An 18622-nucleotide genomic window follows, 5' to 3' on the forward strand; every position below is an offset into this window, starting at 1 on the left:
ACTAAAATAAATGCTATCTTGAAAAGAACTTGTTTGTGCTACTAGATCTTCCCTGACGTAATACACCAGAGACTGACCTTGTCAGGGGAGATTTTGTATCTGCATGCCTCAAAGGGGATATGATTTTGGGATACAACCTGGTGATATCCTTGTAAGGAGATGAATGAATAGCAGAAAGGAAGGGATTCATATCCGTCTGTCATCAGTCTCTGCATTTCATAGGGAGAAAACCATTGTTGTCACCTCTATATTCTGGCAGTAGATTTTTTCTCTTATTTATTTATTTATTTATTTTTCACCAGGGAGTTTTTTAAGTAATGTGAAGATTTAGTGTTTGGATTCAAATTGTAACAGAGAAGTTTGTTTTAGCATCTACAGGATGATGTACCTGGTGTTTCTTTGCCTCTCTACTAAGCCCCAAAAAGATGGGAGCATCTGAGACACCACTGTGCAGGCTTGCCCTTGAGAGTGACTTGCAGGAAGCCATACTTACTTGTCTGTGATGCTAGCAGTGTGCCTGGGATGGTCACTGCTGAGGCTTGCAGTGCCATCCAGGACATCTCATGGTTTCTTAACATAAGTCAAAAATAAAAAACTAAAATGTCCCAAATGAGAGGTACCTAAGAAAAAAAAAATCAGTATCAGACAAACTTGATTTGCAAAGAAAGTATTCAAGAAAGTTTCTCTTTTTGTCCTCTGGGAAGGAATGTTTTTTGAGAGCTACTGGAAGCCAAGAGATTTAAAATTTGAAATAAAATCATTCCATTTGACACTTAATACACTTATATATGTGTATATATATATAGTAACAGGGCATAATTGCAAAGGTGGGTGCCTATATAAATATGTATAAATTCATTCTTATTTAGACCTTCATGCTACTGTCCAGCCTCTTGTGTTGCACAGTGTTTCTTACCTTGGACAACCACAGATCCTTATTAGGGAATGCATTGTCACTAGAGGAAAATAGTCCACTAATTCTTAAATCACTGACCTTGACACTGGTATTATTATTATTATTTACTACTTAGAAAATAAGTCATAAAGTCTCCCTACTGAGATGACCTGCCATACAAGCTGACAAGCTCCTCCCCAGGGCTCAAAGACTGAAAATTGATATGAAGATGCAACTTAGCAACTTAACAGGTCAAATAAATGTGAGGTCAGCTTTATGCCCGAAGTCAATAAGGTTTCATTTGCTGCCTGACACGGGTCTTACAACCCACTCTGAGATCACCCAGTGTCACTCCCTTTTTATTTATGTATGAATAAAGCAGAGAAATATGTGTTATATCCCTGTTGTGTCTAGTTATAATGATGGAGAATGTCTCCAGCTAACCAAGGTGTCCTCATTAATGATTGCTCTATATTTAGCCCGTGTGGACAGCGTGTGCCCCCAATTTAATCAAAGACCTGGTAGTCATGGTAACGACACTGAACATCTGGATGTATACGATTTGCCAAACTGTAATAAAGTGCAAGATGAAAAGCACACGCAACAGTGCTAGGTGAATTCATGTATTGTGTTTTTCTTGTTGTTATTGTTATTTGTTGTGTTTTTTTCTACTACAGATTTTGAAGTATTTATTATAGCTCCCTAGCCATAAATACTAGATTTTTTTATTTATTTATTTATTTTCAGAGAAAGAGCCCTATTAATGCAGGTGACAACTACTAATCTTTTTTCTGTTTTGTTTCTTAATTTCATTTTGCAGGTGTATCAGCATTCATATACGGCATATTATGTCCTCAGCAAAATACCTCATGGGTAAGCAATTATTCAATACCTTAATTTTAAAACTCATCCATTAAGAATTCTGCAAAATAATGTGTATCGTGAGAAATTGTTTCCCTGTGACAGTCCTTTACAATGGTCTGGCAATCAGCTGCAGCTGCACTGTGCTGTGTGTTGTACAAAAGATGACATAGTCTGGAAACAGAAGTACTCAGCTTCCCTGGAGAGCCAGACTACGTGAATTTCATATTCCAGTTTTCAAGTTTTTGGCCAGAATGTAGATGTGTTGGCGTCTGGCTGAGAGATGCAGTTGGCCATTCACCAGAGTGCTGTCAGAGGATCTATCCAGAGGAGTTTAGTTACTTAAATTTAGTCAGAATTGAGGCATCACCCTTCAGCTTTGGGTCTTTCAGCAGTTTCCCTTAACACAAATGCTCTCTCTAGCATCTCAGCTGAAAGCGGATAGAGAAATAGTCTGTTTCCAGGATCCCAATGTTGCTTCGATACACATACTCAAAATTATACTGAAGCTATGAGCCTTTGGGTTTATAGTTTATCTTTTCAGAGAGTGTGAGGTAAGTGCAAACAAACAATAATGCCACATAAGCTTTACAAAGGATTTCTAAATTTAATGAGAGCATGTTTCTTTACATAAAGCATATAGCATGAAAGATTACAAGTCATAATATGTAATAAATTTCTATCACACAATGCCTCTTCCTTTTGGTCCCCCTATCTCCTGTAAGTGCAGAGTGTTTAAAAGCAATGGCAAAAAAAATAACAGTAAGTTGTGCTGAAATGTAATTTCAGTATTTACTGAGCTTGTTTACTAGTTTATCATTTCTATACATTATGGCTAAACAGGTAGCAGATGTTTGGGATCCTTGCAACAGCTCACAAAACCTGCAACATTAAAAAAAAATCTACCTGGTTAATGTACAAGGTGATCATAGAATCACCAGAAAATTCAGGTTGGAAAGGACCTCATGATGTCCGAACTCCAGCTCAAAGCAGTCTGCTCAGAGCTTTATCCAGAAGGGTTTTGGAAATCTACAAGGACATGGACTGCACAGCCCTGCTGGGCACCCTGTCCCACTGCCTGTTCGTCATCATGGGGAGAAAGTTTCCCCTTATGTCCAGGTGATATCCTAGCACTCAGCACACTTGTTTGCACACCCACAATAAATAAATAAATAAATAATAAAAATAAAAGCTGAAATCACTTTCTTTGGCTTCCACCAAGCAATCAAGAAAAAATACTTTCTACAAATAAATCTGTATTAGGGATATCTATTTTGAAGTCTGTGAGCCCTGGAGCTCACAAATCTTGCTTCCCTACAGCATATATTTTGTGAATGACCCACCATAAAAAATCATGAGCTCAAGGTTAAGTTGTTTCCATGTACAGGTCGAACATGGGAATTGGGAGACTTCTCACCATCTTCCATGTCAATGCTCTGGCATCCCAGTGTGAAACATTCCAGATTTCTTCATTCTCTTTCCTTCCCTGTCTCTGTCTGGTCTTCATTTTTGCTTACTGGATTTATTTCGCTTTTGAAAACTCCATCCTTGTGGCCAATATATCTGAAATTAGCTTGTGGGCTGAAAGGATGTCAAGCAAGAGGCTGAACACACAGCATGAGCACATAAGCTTTATATCTGCTCTAAACGTGGCTAAAAGCAAAAGCTTTTGAGAGACAGCACAGTTTTATCCCAGAAAAACAGTAGAGGTGAAGACAGAAGTATCATACATAGTGTATATTAGAAATGCTAAAAATTAACAATTCAGGGATCCAGGCAGTTTGCTACTACTGCATAACCTTTCTTCATCCCTGACAATGAGCTTCTTGTCAACTCAGCCTGAATTTTATCACACACTCAGCTGTTTTACCTTTCTCTTCATGTTGTTTTAGTCATGGTGCAGTCAGCTGAGGGAAAAATGTCAGAGGAGACAAATCCACTATGAGGGGAAGATTTGGAAAATGAAATGGTGCTGGAAGGCACACAGCTGTATCAGGCATTGGGGTCTCCATGGTACAACACAATGTTGGATCAGGCAGCATCTGGCAGGAGGAGAGTTGGAAGGGTGCCTGTGTTTTGTGTTGTGAAAGTTATGATTTACAAAGCAGTTGAGGATGTAGGTATGTATACAGGCATTGCAATCCACATTGCAAAGTAACAATTGCACTGAACTTTCAGGTGATCATAACACGTGCTAGTGGTGGAAGGCATGGCTTATTAACATTTCCATGGTACATGAGCGTTTATCATTCTTCTGGTATGATAAATTTTAGGTATATTTTAGGGTAGTGCAAGAAGAGAAAGGGCAGGTGTAGTGGTTGATGTTGGATGTAACAGGTGATGCAATGCATCAACTGACCTGGTAGTAGAGTCTCTATTGGATGAAGGTATGAAAATCTCTTAACATATTTCGTATTTAATACAGGATTACTGCTCTGATGGATGGGTGTGGATGAAGATCATTGAGGTCAGGACCCAACGTGTTGACACAGCACAAGGTGCAGTTCAGTTTGGTGCCCCAGGTCCTTCAGTGACAACAAAATTTGCAATCTGCAGGCAACATCATTGCCCTCCATGGGCTGATAAAAATGAGGGATAGCTCTGCTAGGGCTAACTATTAAGGAAGCCAAATAATCTAACCTGTGGCATCACTTTTTAAATAAAGTGACATTAATGTCAGCATAAATTCGTTTTTGGAGGGAAATTTCTAATTCTTTCTTCCATGTTCCATAGACTTTCCAGATTCAGGCTGTGCCTAAAGTCAAAAGGGACTTGTACAAGCATTTTGCACATTTCATTCAGAGCTTTCCATAAGTGTGATGTGTCAATTCGGGAACATCCTCAGCTGATATGTTGACAAATTATATTTTATAAAGGGTACAGGACTGTAACATTTTTCCATGAGAGCTGCTGTGAAGATGAACTCCCTGTGGAAGGAGGAGTAGCTCAATTTGGCTCTCTACAGGACGATTGGTATATGTCAATGACATACACACCAAGGATCTTATTTAAAAATGAAAATAAGGCCGAGGTAGAAGAGAGGGTAAATAACCCTGCAGGGACTCTGCACAGATTTAATTTCTTCTTCTTTGTAATCTCAGCCTTCTCACAGGCTCTTAGTAGATTCAAGCTAGAAAGCCCTACAGCTTTTGCTACACTTGCCCTCTGTTTTTTTTTTGTTTTGTTTTGTTTTGTTTTTTTTGTCTGTTTGATCGATTTGTTTGTTTGTTTGTAGCCCGAGATTTTCATTTTTCAGAGGGGAAGCAAGCAAAGATCTGCAGTTCTCATTTTCCTGGGCTGAGCACTCGGGGCGTGTAGGGGAGTTGGGTCAGTTCAGCTTTTCTGCACAACGTCCTTTTTTCTCCGCCTGATCACCCAAAAATGTGATCCTGGCGCCGGGTGCCATCTAGTGGAACAAACCTCTGCTCTCACTTCTCTTCCCTGGCACAAGCAGCTCTGCGTCGACCCCTTCTCTTTTCTCTGAAAGATGCTGCTGTTCAGATACCTGCTGGTAAATGCTTACAGTTGTCTGTATGACAAATATTTTTGCAAAGCTCCTCTCATAACCCCAAAGTTGCACTTGCTGCGTTGTAATTGCCAGCTAATTGTAATTTATAGGTATTGTGATTGCATCCCCAGGCTTAGATGTGCAATAGGTAGTTCTCATGTGAGGTGCTGGGAAAAAAATGGGAAAAATAATAATAATAACCTACAACTATTTCTTTTTTTTTTTTTTTTTACCTAACTCTGGAAACAAAAATGTAGCTAATACAATGTAGGCACAAACCAACAATCTGTTTTTGTTTTGTTTTGTTTTTGTTGTTTTTAATTATATTGTGGGTTTTAATAACGTTCCTCTAACTAAGTCCAATATGGATTATCTTAGTCTTTCACATGCTTGGCTGGGTTTGCACAGAGTTCTCAGTCAGTCCATGGGGAACCAGACTGTTCCTCTCACCCTGCTGCAGGATTTCCCTCACCAGTGTTAAGGTCATTTCACAGCAGTGCCTGCTGCTGGGCCACTGGTTTGTTCTGACATTGCAGGTCCTAAGCAAGAGCTAACTTTGGATTGCTATCCCATGGGGTACCTCTATCCTTAACTTTTTGCTGTGGCCAAAAATAATAATATTTTTTTCTAAAATTTCTGTGTTGTGTTTACATTCCTCAAAATAAAGCCCATCACAAAACACGCATTTCCTCAGACCTCCTAGCACTCATCTCTTTCTGCACGACCCATTTCCCTCTGAGCACAGCAAGTGGCAGGGGTTAGCGCTACCCCCCTCCAGTGAAGTCTCAGCGTGGTGTTAGCACATCCAGCTGGGGCACGTCATGGCAGCTTCCAAATCTGCTTATAGGGATCAGAGAGAAGTTAATAGTTATCCCCACTCCTCACTGATTTTCTATACATGGAGGAGGAAATTGTAAATGACTACTTCTATGAAGAATTCACAGTTCTTCCAATATTCATACAGTGTAATCGGAAGAACGTGGTAAGTAGATAACAGTAGAAATTGTGGGCTTTAGTTCAGCTCTTCCTACATACACTGCTTTATAAAATATTGCACTAATTCCCCACGCTGAACTCCCATTACCTTCAAGAGAAGTCCCATGGGTGGAGTGAATACAAAATATGCTTTGGAGATCTACTGAAGTGATAACGGGAGGAGGAACTGAGCCCATGCTTCACTGTGAGTAAATTTTCAAAGTGATGGCTGTAGTTCTCTGCAGAGCTCTCAATGATGTTCCTGTCTAATTCTTTTATACAAGGTATTGGCAGGGAACAGATTAATATCAACTAAAGAAAGCTTAATTAGACTTTGCATGTACCTGACCCTATATGATTTTGAAAGACAAGCAGGTTTTCCTTGCACATGCACATTTTCATGTTTATAGTAAAAGATAAGAAAAATCCTTCAGAGAACTGGCTGCATTGCTGGCATCTTCCAGTTTGACTAAGTTTCTTCTGTTTTGTTCTGGACTAATATACCCTTTCTCTGCAGCATTCAAACATCTTTGCACAGCAAGAATCTTCCCGTACTTCAGTGTCTCCATCTGTGAAGCAAGGAGAGAAATATTGCTTACCCCACAGAGGCGATATGTGATAATTACTGTAGAGAGTGCTGCACGATTTCACTCTTTCACATTTATAAACTGGAGTCCACATTTTATTTTAGGAGGAAAAAGCACTGTAATTAATAGAGTCTGTTTTCAGGTAATTAAATTTTACTTATAGGAGCTGAGTATTTTCCCCTAACAATGACATAGAGGTTGAAATAAGCCCTTATAAGAGGTATGTAAAAACAAATAGTGATGTGAAATTTGTCACAAAAATGAAAAAAAATGTATTGTGCAGTTTCTGAATAATTGACTACTGTGGCATATTCTCCCTCGTCCCTCTTTCCCAGTCATTAGTCTATCATTTGTATCATCTTTCCGAGGTGCTTTATATAGCTAAGTCAGGAACCTCTGCTTTGTAATGTTATGGTCTTGTGCCAGGCTCAGTGCCAGTATGCTCTTGTGAGCACGCTCATGGTCAGATATACTTATTCAGTTGTATTTGACTACAGAAGACTGGCCCTTAGAATACAGTTAAATTTGGTAGCTTGGTTATGGAGCCTGACCTTAAATCTTCCAAAGCGAATTGGAATCTTTAAGTTGAGTTTACTGGAATTTGTCTTAAGCCCTCTTGGAACTGTTGGGCTTCTTGCTTTTATAATCATCTGAATTAAACACTCGAAATCACAGTGCTTGAACAGCAGTTAAATCATGTGTGTTTATTGCTTGGGAATACATTTTGTACCTCTTTAATAAGAAAGCGCCAGCATTTATTAAGCAAGGCCCTCATTTGAGCATCACTCACTTCCAAGTGGTGGCAGGCTGAAAGCGGCTTAGCCTTGGAAGGCAGTTCCAGGCAAGACTCTCAGCTGTGCTGGTGGGAGGAAAGCCACTTCAGCAGCTCAACACCATATCATTTCCACCAGGGATCTGCCATTTGTTCGCCCATGTTGGTCACTGCATAACATTTGTAATGTGAAATGTTCCTCTTCTGTGTAGGCAAAGCACTTCTTTACCACACGCTTCTCTTTTCCAGAGTTAGTTGTGAAGTGGGTGGACGCCTTAGAAACCATATATAGCAATAATAATAAAGAATAGGCCCCTGATGGGAGGATTGGATATTAAGAATTAAAGTAATGACTGCTGAGACTGAAAAAGAAAAAAGAAAAAAAAAAAAAAAAAACCTTAGGTAATTAATAGTTAGATGCAGATGTTAGCAGCTTAGCAAAGAAAAGCCCAGCAACCAACTTTCTGATGTTACTGAAAAGGTCAACAGCTTATGGCTCATCAGGAAACTGGGGAGGAAAAAGAAAAAAAAATAATAAAAAAAAAGATTTGAAGCAAAGTCTCCCATAGCATTTGTATGAGGCAGCATCCCCTGAAAATGGAGGTAGGATTCCTATTAAATTCCATTCTTGAATAAAACATACAAGGTTGCTGAATGCACGCACTGCTGGACCATAGAGCAGCCTTCCAGTACCTAAAGGGGATGTACAGGAAAGTTGGGGAGGGATTCTTTGTCAGAGGGTGCAGTAATAAGACAAGGGGGAATGGCTTTAAACTGAAAGGTAGGTTTAGATTAGATATAAGGAGGAAATTCTTTACTATGAGAGCGGTGAGGCCCTGGCCCACGTTGCCCAGAGAAGCTGTGGCTGCCCCATCCCTGGCAGTGTCCAAGGCCAGGCTGGATGGGGCTGGTGGCAGCCTGGGCTGGTGGGAGGGGTGCCTGCCCATGGCAGGAGGGTGGAACTGGATCATCTTTAAGGTCCCTTCCAACCCAAACCATTCTGTAATTTTGTGATTTCTTAAAAGTGATAATATTGCTGTTGATAAGAAATGGAGATAATGGCTCTAGTAAGTGTTTGCTGTGTATATTTTATCGGATGAGAACATGATCTATGTGGGTAGAGACTCTTTAAAATAATGTTGTGTTTCAGTACTTCTGAGAACATCCACACAACCCTCCAAGATGATTTTTATCCCATTGACGTGTTAGAAAGTAAGGTTTGTTCAAAGATTCACGGTTTTCAAAACTATATGGAGAATACTAAGTCATTCCAGTTTTATCTGAACCCCACTAACATGAACTGTTAATTAACATAGAGTACAAGCCCAATATTCAATCTCTTGCCCCAATTAAAGGTGTGATTAAATATCCAATGAGGTCATACTGTAACGAAGCACTTCTGCTGGTCCAGTAGTGGGGAGATCACAGCTGCATCTTATTTTATGTACTAGTAATCCCATATTGCTCTCTGCAGGCACCACATCCTGGTGCTATATTTTCATTAGATTTTCAAAGTCAGACAAGGTCAGCTGGATAGAAAACACTAAGGTTTCATCACAGACCTACTTTCCTGGAAACTGACAGAGTTGCTCTGAAGAACCATGTACTTTTATCCTATTCTTATTATTGTTGAGACCTCAACTAGATTGTTGAGATTGCTTACTAGGTTGGTCGTCTTCATTTTTATTTATTTTCCCTGTCTTTTGGATAACTGATCTTCCCACAGCTATTGTGATGGCAAAGCATCTGCTATAATTCTGTCTAACCTTCTTGATAGCATTCTAATATTTGGATTTTCTCTTTCCCACACCTTTATTGTAGTTAACTAGACTTGAAATCCTGATAAATCCAGTGCCTTACCTCATGCTTTGAGTAGCTCTGAGATCAGAGCTGGCTGAGAAATCTCAATAGAGTCAGAGAAAATTACTTTTAAGTGGTTCTGTTTATCACCTCTTATTTTCTCTTTAGGGGACAAAATAATACTCCAGTGCCAAAAGTGTTTTGTTGTTGCATTTTGTTTTGTTTTATGAAGCAAAAATCCCCTCTATAACTTATGATTTAGAGGGGTCACATGAGAAACACGATAATGTCATCCTTTTAAAAATACTGTTACCAGTATCTAAAGACCATTTCCACTCTTTGCTTACTCAGGGAAACCTAGGAATTTTGATAACAGTTTGCTGTCTTCCAGCCTGCATTACCGTGAGTCCTAGCCATGCACCAGTGTCTGCTGCATTTTTTAATCAGTTTTTGTAGACCTTCACTAGAAAGAAAAGCCTGTGCCTTCATTTTACATAACTCCCAAAACAAGTTGATGGCTTCTTTTCTGACAAGTGATTGATTTTAAAGTGATATTAGTATTTTACAAGCTTTTGCAGGTCTAGTACCAAATGTTACATTGATGGATGCTTTACAAACAGAGGCAAACTATAATCAAACAAACCTCTGAGCTCCTATTCTTTGCTAAATCTGACTGAATTGCCAAACTGGGGACAAAGATGTTTTAGATTCCCTTGCTTTTTGTCTTTTATGCTCTAAATGCATGACATTCATTCATCTTGGACAAAATGCTTGGTGAGCTCAGTTGTTTTTAAGAACAGCTGAGATGTTTTTAAGAACAGCTAGATGATTGGATGTGTATCTGTAGTTGAAATTAGTAAGTTTAAATTGCTTTTATTACCTCCTCCTACTGGAGCACTGAAAAGCACTGTAGAGGAAGTATGTGTATGTGTGTGTTTATGCATTAAATATTTAACAGTGGATAAGCCTACCTGAATGGAAGAATTTTCCCCATCTATTTAATCACTTTTATTTGAATTCCAGATGTGTCTTCTGACAGTCTAATTTCTTGATTATCTTTCTGGCAAGTCTTTGATTCTCATTTCTATTATATTTTATACCATCTCTCTAAAAGTCTCTATAGGGCTGTGTGTCTCCTGGGAAGCAATTTTCTCAATGACACCTGTCTCTTCTTCTCTTTGGTGAATACTGAAATAAACAAGTCATTTAATTGTTTAAGAATGTTTTTTTGCTCCTTGAGAAATGGCATTCATGCTCCTTGAAAACCTTCCACTCTTTATCCAATCTTATCTATGATTCTTTGTTCATTTATGAACAGATATGTTTTATTTTCTTTTATTTCTTTTTGCAAATTTCCTCCTGTTCACTTTTTTCCTCATCATTCATCAAAACTTTTTAAGTATTATGAAGTTTTTAATTCTTTGTAAACCTTCCACGTTTCCCCTTTCCATGTTTTTTTTTTTAATATCTTTCCTTCCTTCTTCCCAAAGAAGAAGAAATCTGTCTAAGTTTCTGTGTGATTTTATGCTATTAGAAGTAGATGTGAAGACACCAAGTTCTAGTTCTGAGACTGATAAGTAGGATAGGCAGGTAGGTTTTTACAGCTAACCATGAAAAAGTCTTAAAGTACTGTGAGCTGACGTGTTTAGGGCTGTTATCTTTCAAGACATTCAGTGCTCGATTGATGAAAATAGCAGAAGCAGGTATTCCTTTCTTCCCCACTTTTGTTTTGTTTTAATTGTCTTTATTTCTTTGAGTTATTTGCGTATAATACTGCAATCTTAAAATGTTTTCTGCATTTTCCAAAATTATGTCCCAATTAAACAAGGGTATTCAAAGTTTTTCTCAGGAACTCATTCCAGCTCATATATTTAGCTCTGGTTATTCTTTTAGAAAAGAGACATGTGGAAGTGGTCTTTAGTGAAAATTGTTAAATTTTTATTCACATTGACCATACGTGCAAAGAATTTCATGCAAATGTTGTTGTTTTATATTGGAAATTAAGTTAAAAAGTTATTAAAACAGACCCAAAGAAGAACAGCCCATACCACACCCCAGACTTTGACTGTTTTTGAGTTTCAGAATTTTTCAGTCTGGTATTGTGATATATTTTTCTTAGAATATTCTTGGGGTAAAAGGAACCTCTCACTCAATTACAGTGGATTTTTTATTTATTTATTTATTTTGTTAAGTTTCACTTAAAGTACTTACTATAGAACAGTTTGTCATGTTTCTTCTCAAAGGGAGACTCAGTGCCATAAAGTCTCCAGGGCAAACCTGTATTCTTTAGAATAAGAAAAATTGTCAGAAGGAACAAATAAATTGAAAGAAAAAAAAATCAGCAAAAAACAATGCAATCTCATTAAAACTAGTTCCTCATTAATCACAGTATTTTTTAAAGTTAAAACAGGCAACCTGATATGATTGATTAGTTTGTTTTATCCTACATAGATATTTTGATCTAAATTACAAGTAAAAATGATTTGGTAGATGGCATGCAAATTGCACTCAGGAATGTTCCTTATTCAGAAATTTGAGGGGAGACTTTTGGAATAATGAGCATTCATGTAAAGAAATGAGTAAATTTCTCTATTTACTGGTTCAATAACCTTTTGTGAACATTGTGCTGAAATCATCCCTGTGTCTGGAACAGTTTAACTGTCTCTGCTCCAGATGATATTGTCTTAACATGGATGAATTTATACAGCACATGCTGTCTTCTGTCTGGCTTAAAACAACATTACTTTTCCCTTTTTTCCCAGGCTTTAAAATCAATCATTTTAAGAGATGAAATAAATATCATCAACCCTTTAATAACCCCCTGCCTTGCCATTTCTTTGGCTGGAAATAAAGATTATAGTCTCTTTTCCATAAGGAAACAGTGAAAGTGGTGTAACGACACAGTGAAGCTAGTTCTTTATGCAAACCCATAATAGGAGATATACAGGCTGCCTTCAGAACAACCCATTTCCAAGTCAGCATCCTGCACAAATGAGCTCACAGGGGAAGGTTCAGATCCAAACAAGGCCTGACGATGAGGGTCTGTGAGGAACACTGGCTCTTTGGAGAGGCTGAGATGACCTATAATATTGATTGATTCAAGAAAAAATACAAAAGAATTTTAAGCAGGATACTTTGAAGGAAAAAGCAAGCGTGGCGCTATGAGAGGTGATAGCTTCTCAGCAATAACACAGCTCCCAGAAGAAGCTGGTTGATGAGACCATCATGAGGTCACATGTAGCATGCAGTGCTTGGACAATGGGAGAGTGCTCCTGAGTTTTTGGTGCACATTTTTTCCAAGTCCCTTATGGCATTTTTACTGAGGAGAACTGCACATCTGGAATAGTGTGAGGAAATCTGAGGTGTGTTGGATAGCGGCTTTCCAAATGTGTGATTCAGTTTGTGGACCAAAATGAGCTTTCCTGGGAAGAGCAGTAGAGGGTTGTTCCCATTCCACACTGGAGAGGCACTGTAGGCGAGTGTTCCTCCTCCCACTATGGGAGATACACTCAGTTTGTGTGGTGGTTTTACCCTGCTGGGCAGCTGAACTCCACCACAACCCATCTCATTCCCCATCCTCAAAGGGAAATGGGGAGAGAAGAAAGTATGCTGGAAAGAAGAAGAAGGTTCACAGGTTGAAATATCCTTGAGATAAGGATAATTCATTAAAAAAAAAAAAAAAAAAAAAAAAAAAGGCTGTGCGGAAGCACACAAGGAAGAAAAACAATTATTCTCTGCTTTCTCTACTTCCCAACAATGAGTGACGTTTGGCCATGTCCTGGGAAGCAGGGCCTCAACAGCCACTGCAGGGAAAGTTAACTCCATCCCAGCCAGACCCAGAACAGTCCGTTGCTGTTGCAAGTCTGGGTTGCTTGGAGATGCCAGGGAGGCAGTCCATGTTCATTCCAGCACAGACCATGCACCCAACATCGTCCAAGTAAATGTCTAGGAATCTGCTCTTTCATGGTAGGGCCTACAATTAGGTGAACTTCATTTTCATGCCATCTTCGGGCATGCTGCCAGTCCAGTCTCACCTGGCCACTGACAATACAGCCTGTGTGCTGATCCCTGAAGCTTCTCTGAAGGCTGCTAGATCATGCTGAACAAGGAGAGATGTCTTCTCAGACCCCTTGCAGGTGATGCTGAAGTTCTCCACAGGTGAGGGAGTGAATGGTTCTGTTCTCAGGAAAAGGATTCTCTTCAGTCTATAAGAGATGAGGAACATGTCCATCTGTCAGGAGTGTTCTGGGGGGAAGACTTAGACTGCTTTTATATCCCATGGTAGAAAATAATAATTAAGAGCATGAGGATGGCTGCCTGGTGTACACCTCCCTCCAGTGGTCCAGGTCATGCTCTGAACATGCCTGCTGTGATACATTGAATTTAGAGACAGTTTATGGGTAATGTGGTTTGTAAATCAGGCACCTCCAGACAATATGCTATTCCATCAGTCAGCCTTCTATCTGCATATTTATCAAAAGGTTTCGAGGCAAACAAACAAGATTATGGTAAAAGAAAAATTTCCCAGCCATTCTGAACAACATAAGAACTAATTCAGTAGATGCAATGATATTTTTCCTCAGAGAAAGGGAAGATGACTTCGCTTTTTTTTTTTTATATGTATATTTATTTATTTATTTATTTATTTTTCTGCAGCAGAGCTCTTTGCTGGTAGCCTGAATGCAACGCTTTTACCTTCTGCCTTGTCTTTTACCTTATCAGCTATAAAAGCTGTTTTGTGCAGCTTTTCTCACTGCATTAGAGTTGTCCTCTTCTAAAATATGATGCAGTGAGCAGAACTGACAGGACTTGTCTGGGCTCTGGTCTGAATTATTGAATGTAATTGGTACGTCTGTCCCTTAGCTCTGTCTGGGTTATCTGAAGCATTACAGGTTGGAATTCTTACAATTTGTCTAATCTGTTTACTTGGTGATGGTATTTCCTCCCTCTATTTGTAGTATCTTGCTCCCCTTCTTACTATGGATAAAAACAAACCAACCAACCAACTGACAACAACTAGATAATTAATTTGTCAAATAGTGAAGTACTTTTTTTCTACCATAAGAGGTTTTGATTTGATTCACTAGTTTTCTCTCTTTTTCCTGCACTCAGAGGTTACTCTCTGTTGAGATAATCAAGATAGGTAACCAAAGAGATTGAGTCTTAACAAGGAGAGCTGACTTGAAACTTAAGCAGCTAATGCATACAAGCTCGAAAAGATCCGGAATAGGATCTGTTGTTAGTAGTAGTTCAGTATGACACTTACCTGTTCTCTTATCTGTATCTTACAAAAGTGACTTTAGGCTTCCTGCAAAGACCATTAATCATGAGAAGAAAAGATGTAGTTATATTCCAGCAGCAGCAGTCTGGGGTGACACATTGCTGGTAGAGTCAAATGCCGTTGGGGCATCCTGCAATACACTTCTACTTGAAGGGTCAATGCCTCAGCAAACCACTCTTGCCCCTCCACATCTGCCTCAAACCTGTTGTTGTGAGTGCTTTATTGTTCAGTCAGCTCCACAGACCTCTTCCCAGAGACATTACGGGTTATGATTTATAACCACTGACCCTCACCCTCTAGCAGGAGTGTGGAAATTGCCATTCCAACCACAAAAGTTATGGAAGGAGCACTGTAGGCGTTGGCATCGCCCCTTAGCACACCTCATTTAAGGTCTGCCCTGATGGCCTGTAGCTGGCCTTTGAACAGGAGTTTGCAGGAAAAACACCTTTTCCACATTTGAAAGACCACACAAAATATATTTCTAAGCACTCCTCTTGCTGCTCCCTTTGGATATGCTGTGACAGCCCTGGTGCAGTGGGATGGTTCAGCCACAGGAGATCCGGCCCAAATGGGCAGAGCTGGAGTGTAGCCATGGTATAGCACAGCTCAAAGACCAGGCAACAAAGTGCATTCAGTTAACATCTAGTTATTGCATTCAGTTTTGTTCTGTTTGGAAAATATTATCTGGAAAACATCACCTTTAACAAAGTAATGAACACTGTAGAGATGCCTTTTGCTTAAGGGCTAGGCAGACATTGTCTCATTTCTCTGGTTTTGGGTGATGTTGGCCTCAACTTGCCTCGTTATTCCTTTCTATAGACAAGTGATGATAATACCCTTACTTTTTAAAGCTGTTTGACGTCTGCTAGTGAGACATACTGTATATGGGCCTTTTTAGTGCTCTTTTTCATAGAACATTACTATATACAGAGTTGTAGCAATGTGACTTCAGAATATGAAATGTAATTATTTGTGCTGAGTATAAATACCATCAAGGCAATGGAAGAGTTTTACTTTCTGTGCTGTGATAAAAAAATATTATGCTACTCTGACATTTTCAAAAAAAAAAAAATCCTTTTTCTATATTGCATTTCCTGTGTCTCACTGATGTTCTGCTACAGAAATGAAGGTAGTAGATGAAAGAACAAGAAAAGCATTTTGATTTTATTTTCTAAAAGATTGAGATATTTGGTATTAATAGGAGCTTTTGCCTTCAAAGCCAAACTGCGTATCAGTTCTTATACAGTTGTTAAACATTCCTGCCATCATGTTCAAAGGAAAATTATTAGGCAGAAAAGCCATGAGATGAAGAAGACATTATATTTTTCTTGTGGCAATATGTTTGAAATATATAATTATTGTTTATCCTTTGTGGATATCATCAGTGTTGATAAATACAATTACTTTGTTTGCCATCCCTTGACTAATTCTTAAGGCTTAGGCAAGTCGGTGGTGGAACTAATGTGTTTAACTTCATATTAATAAGAAACAGAATTTGTCAGTTAAAAGCTTGATCTTACCAATGCTTGCTAGTAGTATAGTACTTACCATATGGTAAAATGTCTGCTAAAATCTGGCACCAAATATTAGGTGATTCCTCCTGAAAGACGTCTTATAGTCATGGTGCTGCCAAAAGAGGGTGTGCACCAGCTTAAATGAGGACATTCCTGAAGGTGAAAATTTATTTTTCTCTTTTTGCAGGGATCCCCAGAATTTGTATCCCCCTGAAGTCAGCAATGCAAAGCTTCAGTATGCTGGTTGGGGTCCAAAAGGGCAACAGCTGGTAAGAGAAAGAACAAACATGTAAATTAATTTAGAGAATATTCTGCTAACTAGATTCTTGAAACCTGTGTGTTAGCAACTAGCATCTCTTGGGAGTTGTTTTATCATGTAAATTATTTATAAAATTGCTAAATATATACATTACATACTGCAAAGTAATTGTGGCTAAAAATGCAGGCAAAAGATTTTATGAAAGGTCTTTGAGAGGATGCACCTGCTTCTCCCAGTATTGGACACAAGACAGATTTATAATAGACAGTATGATTTAGTATATTATTGCTTCACAAGGGTGTCTCCAGATATGCAAACTTGGCACTAGAAATATTTTAAATCTAGAACAGATTTGCTCTGAATTTGCCCTGTAGTTGTCTGCAAAATGGACAAAAGTAGAAATGCATTGTAGAAAGTTTTCAAAGCATGCTTTAAGAAACAACCAAACAAACAAACAAAAACAGCTTGTTCGAGATTCATTGTGTTTCACGGAGCCTTTCATGCTGCAACAGTTCTGAAATGTCTCATTTTGTCTCCTGGCTGCTGCCATCTTGGATTTGCCCATTATTTACAGCATGGATTTCCTGGCTGTGTCCCCTGGCTTCATTTCCTGATGCAAACCCAATATAAAGAGATAGCATATGCCAAACAGTCTCTATTGTGACAAGAAAATTAAACGTGTCAACTTCTTTTTTTGATATGGAATTTTAATACCAAAAAAAAAAAGAGAGATTTAAAAGTAGCCAATGAAATCTATCATCTCTCTCCTGTCCCTAATGTTTTCTTCAGGGTTTTCTTTTTTTTTGTATTCTTAACTAAATTGTTTTCAAAATTTCTTATTTAAGAAACTGCAATAGTCATTGCAAGTCTACATACCAGGTTAGAGGGAAAGTAACAGCTACAGGAACAAAAAGTCTCTCCTCTGCTCCATCAGGAAAATCAGGCTTCAGAAAGTCATTGACCTCAAATCTGGTAGGAGTGGAGATGCAGCAGCCTTTGCCTCTATGCAAAATGACTTCAGAGAAGCTCATTTTTCCTCATTTCACCCACATATGTGCCCTGGTTCTGTCCTCTAACATGTTCCATTTCAAATTCCTTAGCCTGCTGCCCAACAGATCCCTGCTGAGCAGTTTGTTCCAAATCACAAGAGATTGAGGTCTGATGCTGACCAAACTCTCTTATATTCGTGAAGACCAATGAGTTCACATCTTTAGGCTTCTGGATAGCTGATAATGTACAATCAGCTGAAAACACAGCTAGAGACTGCCTCTAGTATATGCTAAAGAAAACAAAAAGAGAGCAGCATTATTTTATTTGCTGTTTGCTAGTGTTCTCTGTTATAAGTCTAACAAACTAAGCTTCGCAATATATAACAAAAGGTACATCTGTTAATTGAAAGATAATACTGAGTTGCATTAGCAATTTTCTTCTGTTCACAATGACATCTCTCTATCATATTTTTTGCTGTGGACTTATGTGCTTCAGCACCCTGAGACTCTGCATGTTATTGACTCACATTTATGTTAGTTCTACCAAGCTGAATGGATGTATTTAATATCCATCTTAGAAAGAAGATTAACTTCTTTCACACCAAAGATAAGATGACCAATCTACTTCCTCTATTGCCTTCTTTCCCAAAGTAACATAACTATATAGAAAGAAAACATATTCATATCAAAATGGACAAATTATGTATACGAAAAAGCAATACATACAGTTCAGGAGAAGAAAAGGCTTTCTAACTCCCAGCTTGATCTTTTAATACTGAAATAATTGATACCACTTTCCACTGATTTTTATTAAGACTGCAGTAAAATCTTAATTCCCTAAGACATAAAGTTTGGTACACATTCCTTCTATGGGATGCATGGCAGATTTTTTAAAGTAATTTCAAATATTCCTATTACCATTTAATTTTATATGAATTTTGGAATTATTTTGCAACAGTTGATTTGTTCTGGATGTTTCTTTTTTGGCTTCTAAATATGTAAATCTGCTGGCCTGTAATTCAGTAGTGTATCTATTCATAGCTAATGATCAGAAGAGAATTGCCAAAGAGAAAGAAGCTTTTCTCAAAAAAATAAATAAGAATAAAAATCTGCAAGCATTATAAACGAGATAAAGGGAATATACAATGCTCAGTCTTCTGAATTTCAAGACTAATTGAGTT

At 38.4% G+C, this 18622-nt stretch overlaps 1 protein-coding gene across 5 annotated transcripts in view; it reads left to right on the top strand.

Annotated features, from left to right (window-relative positions):
• The window catches only part of DPP6 (dipeptidyl peptidase like 6), a 554044-nt gene that overhangs the window by 436703 nt on the left and 98719 nt on the right, over positions 1-18622 (top strand). For all 5 annotated transcript variants that reach the window (XM_040548017.1, XM_040548019.1, XM_040548016.1 and 2 more), the window contains exons 6-7: positions 1716-1768; positions 16381-16462. In XM_040548017.1, the coding sequence (XP_040403951.1) occupies positions 1716-1768; positions 16381-16462 (135 nt within the window). The remainder of the gene's footprint in view (positions 1-1715; positions 1769-16380; positions 16463-18622) is intronic.

Source organism: Cygnus olor, chromosome 2, assembly GCF_009769625.2.
Source record: "Cygnus olor isolate bCygOlo1 chromosome 2, bCygOlo1.pri.v2, whole genome shotgun sequence".
NCBI lineage: Eukaryota > Metazoa > Chordata > Aves > Anseriformes > Anatidae > Cygnus > Cygnus olor.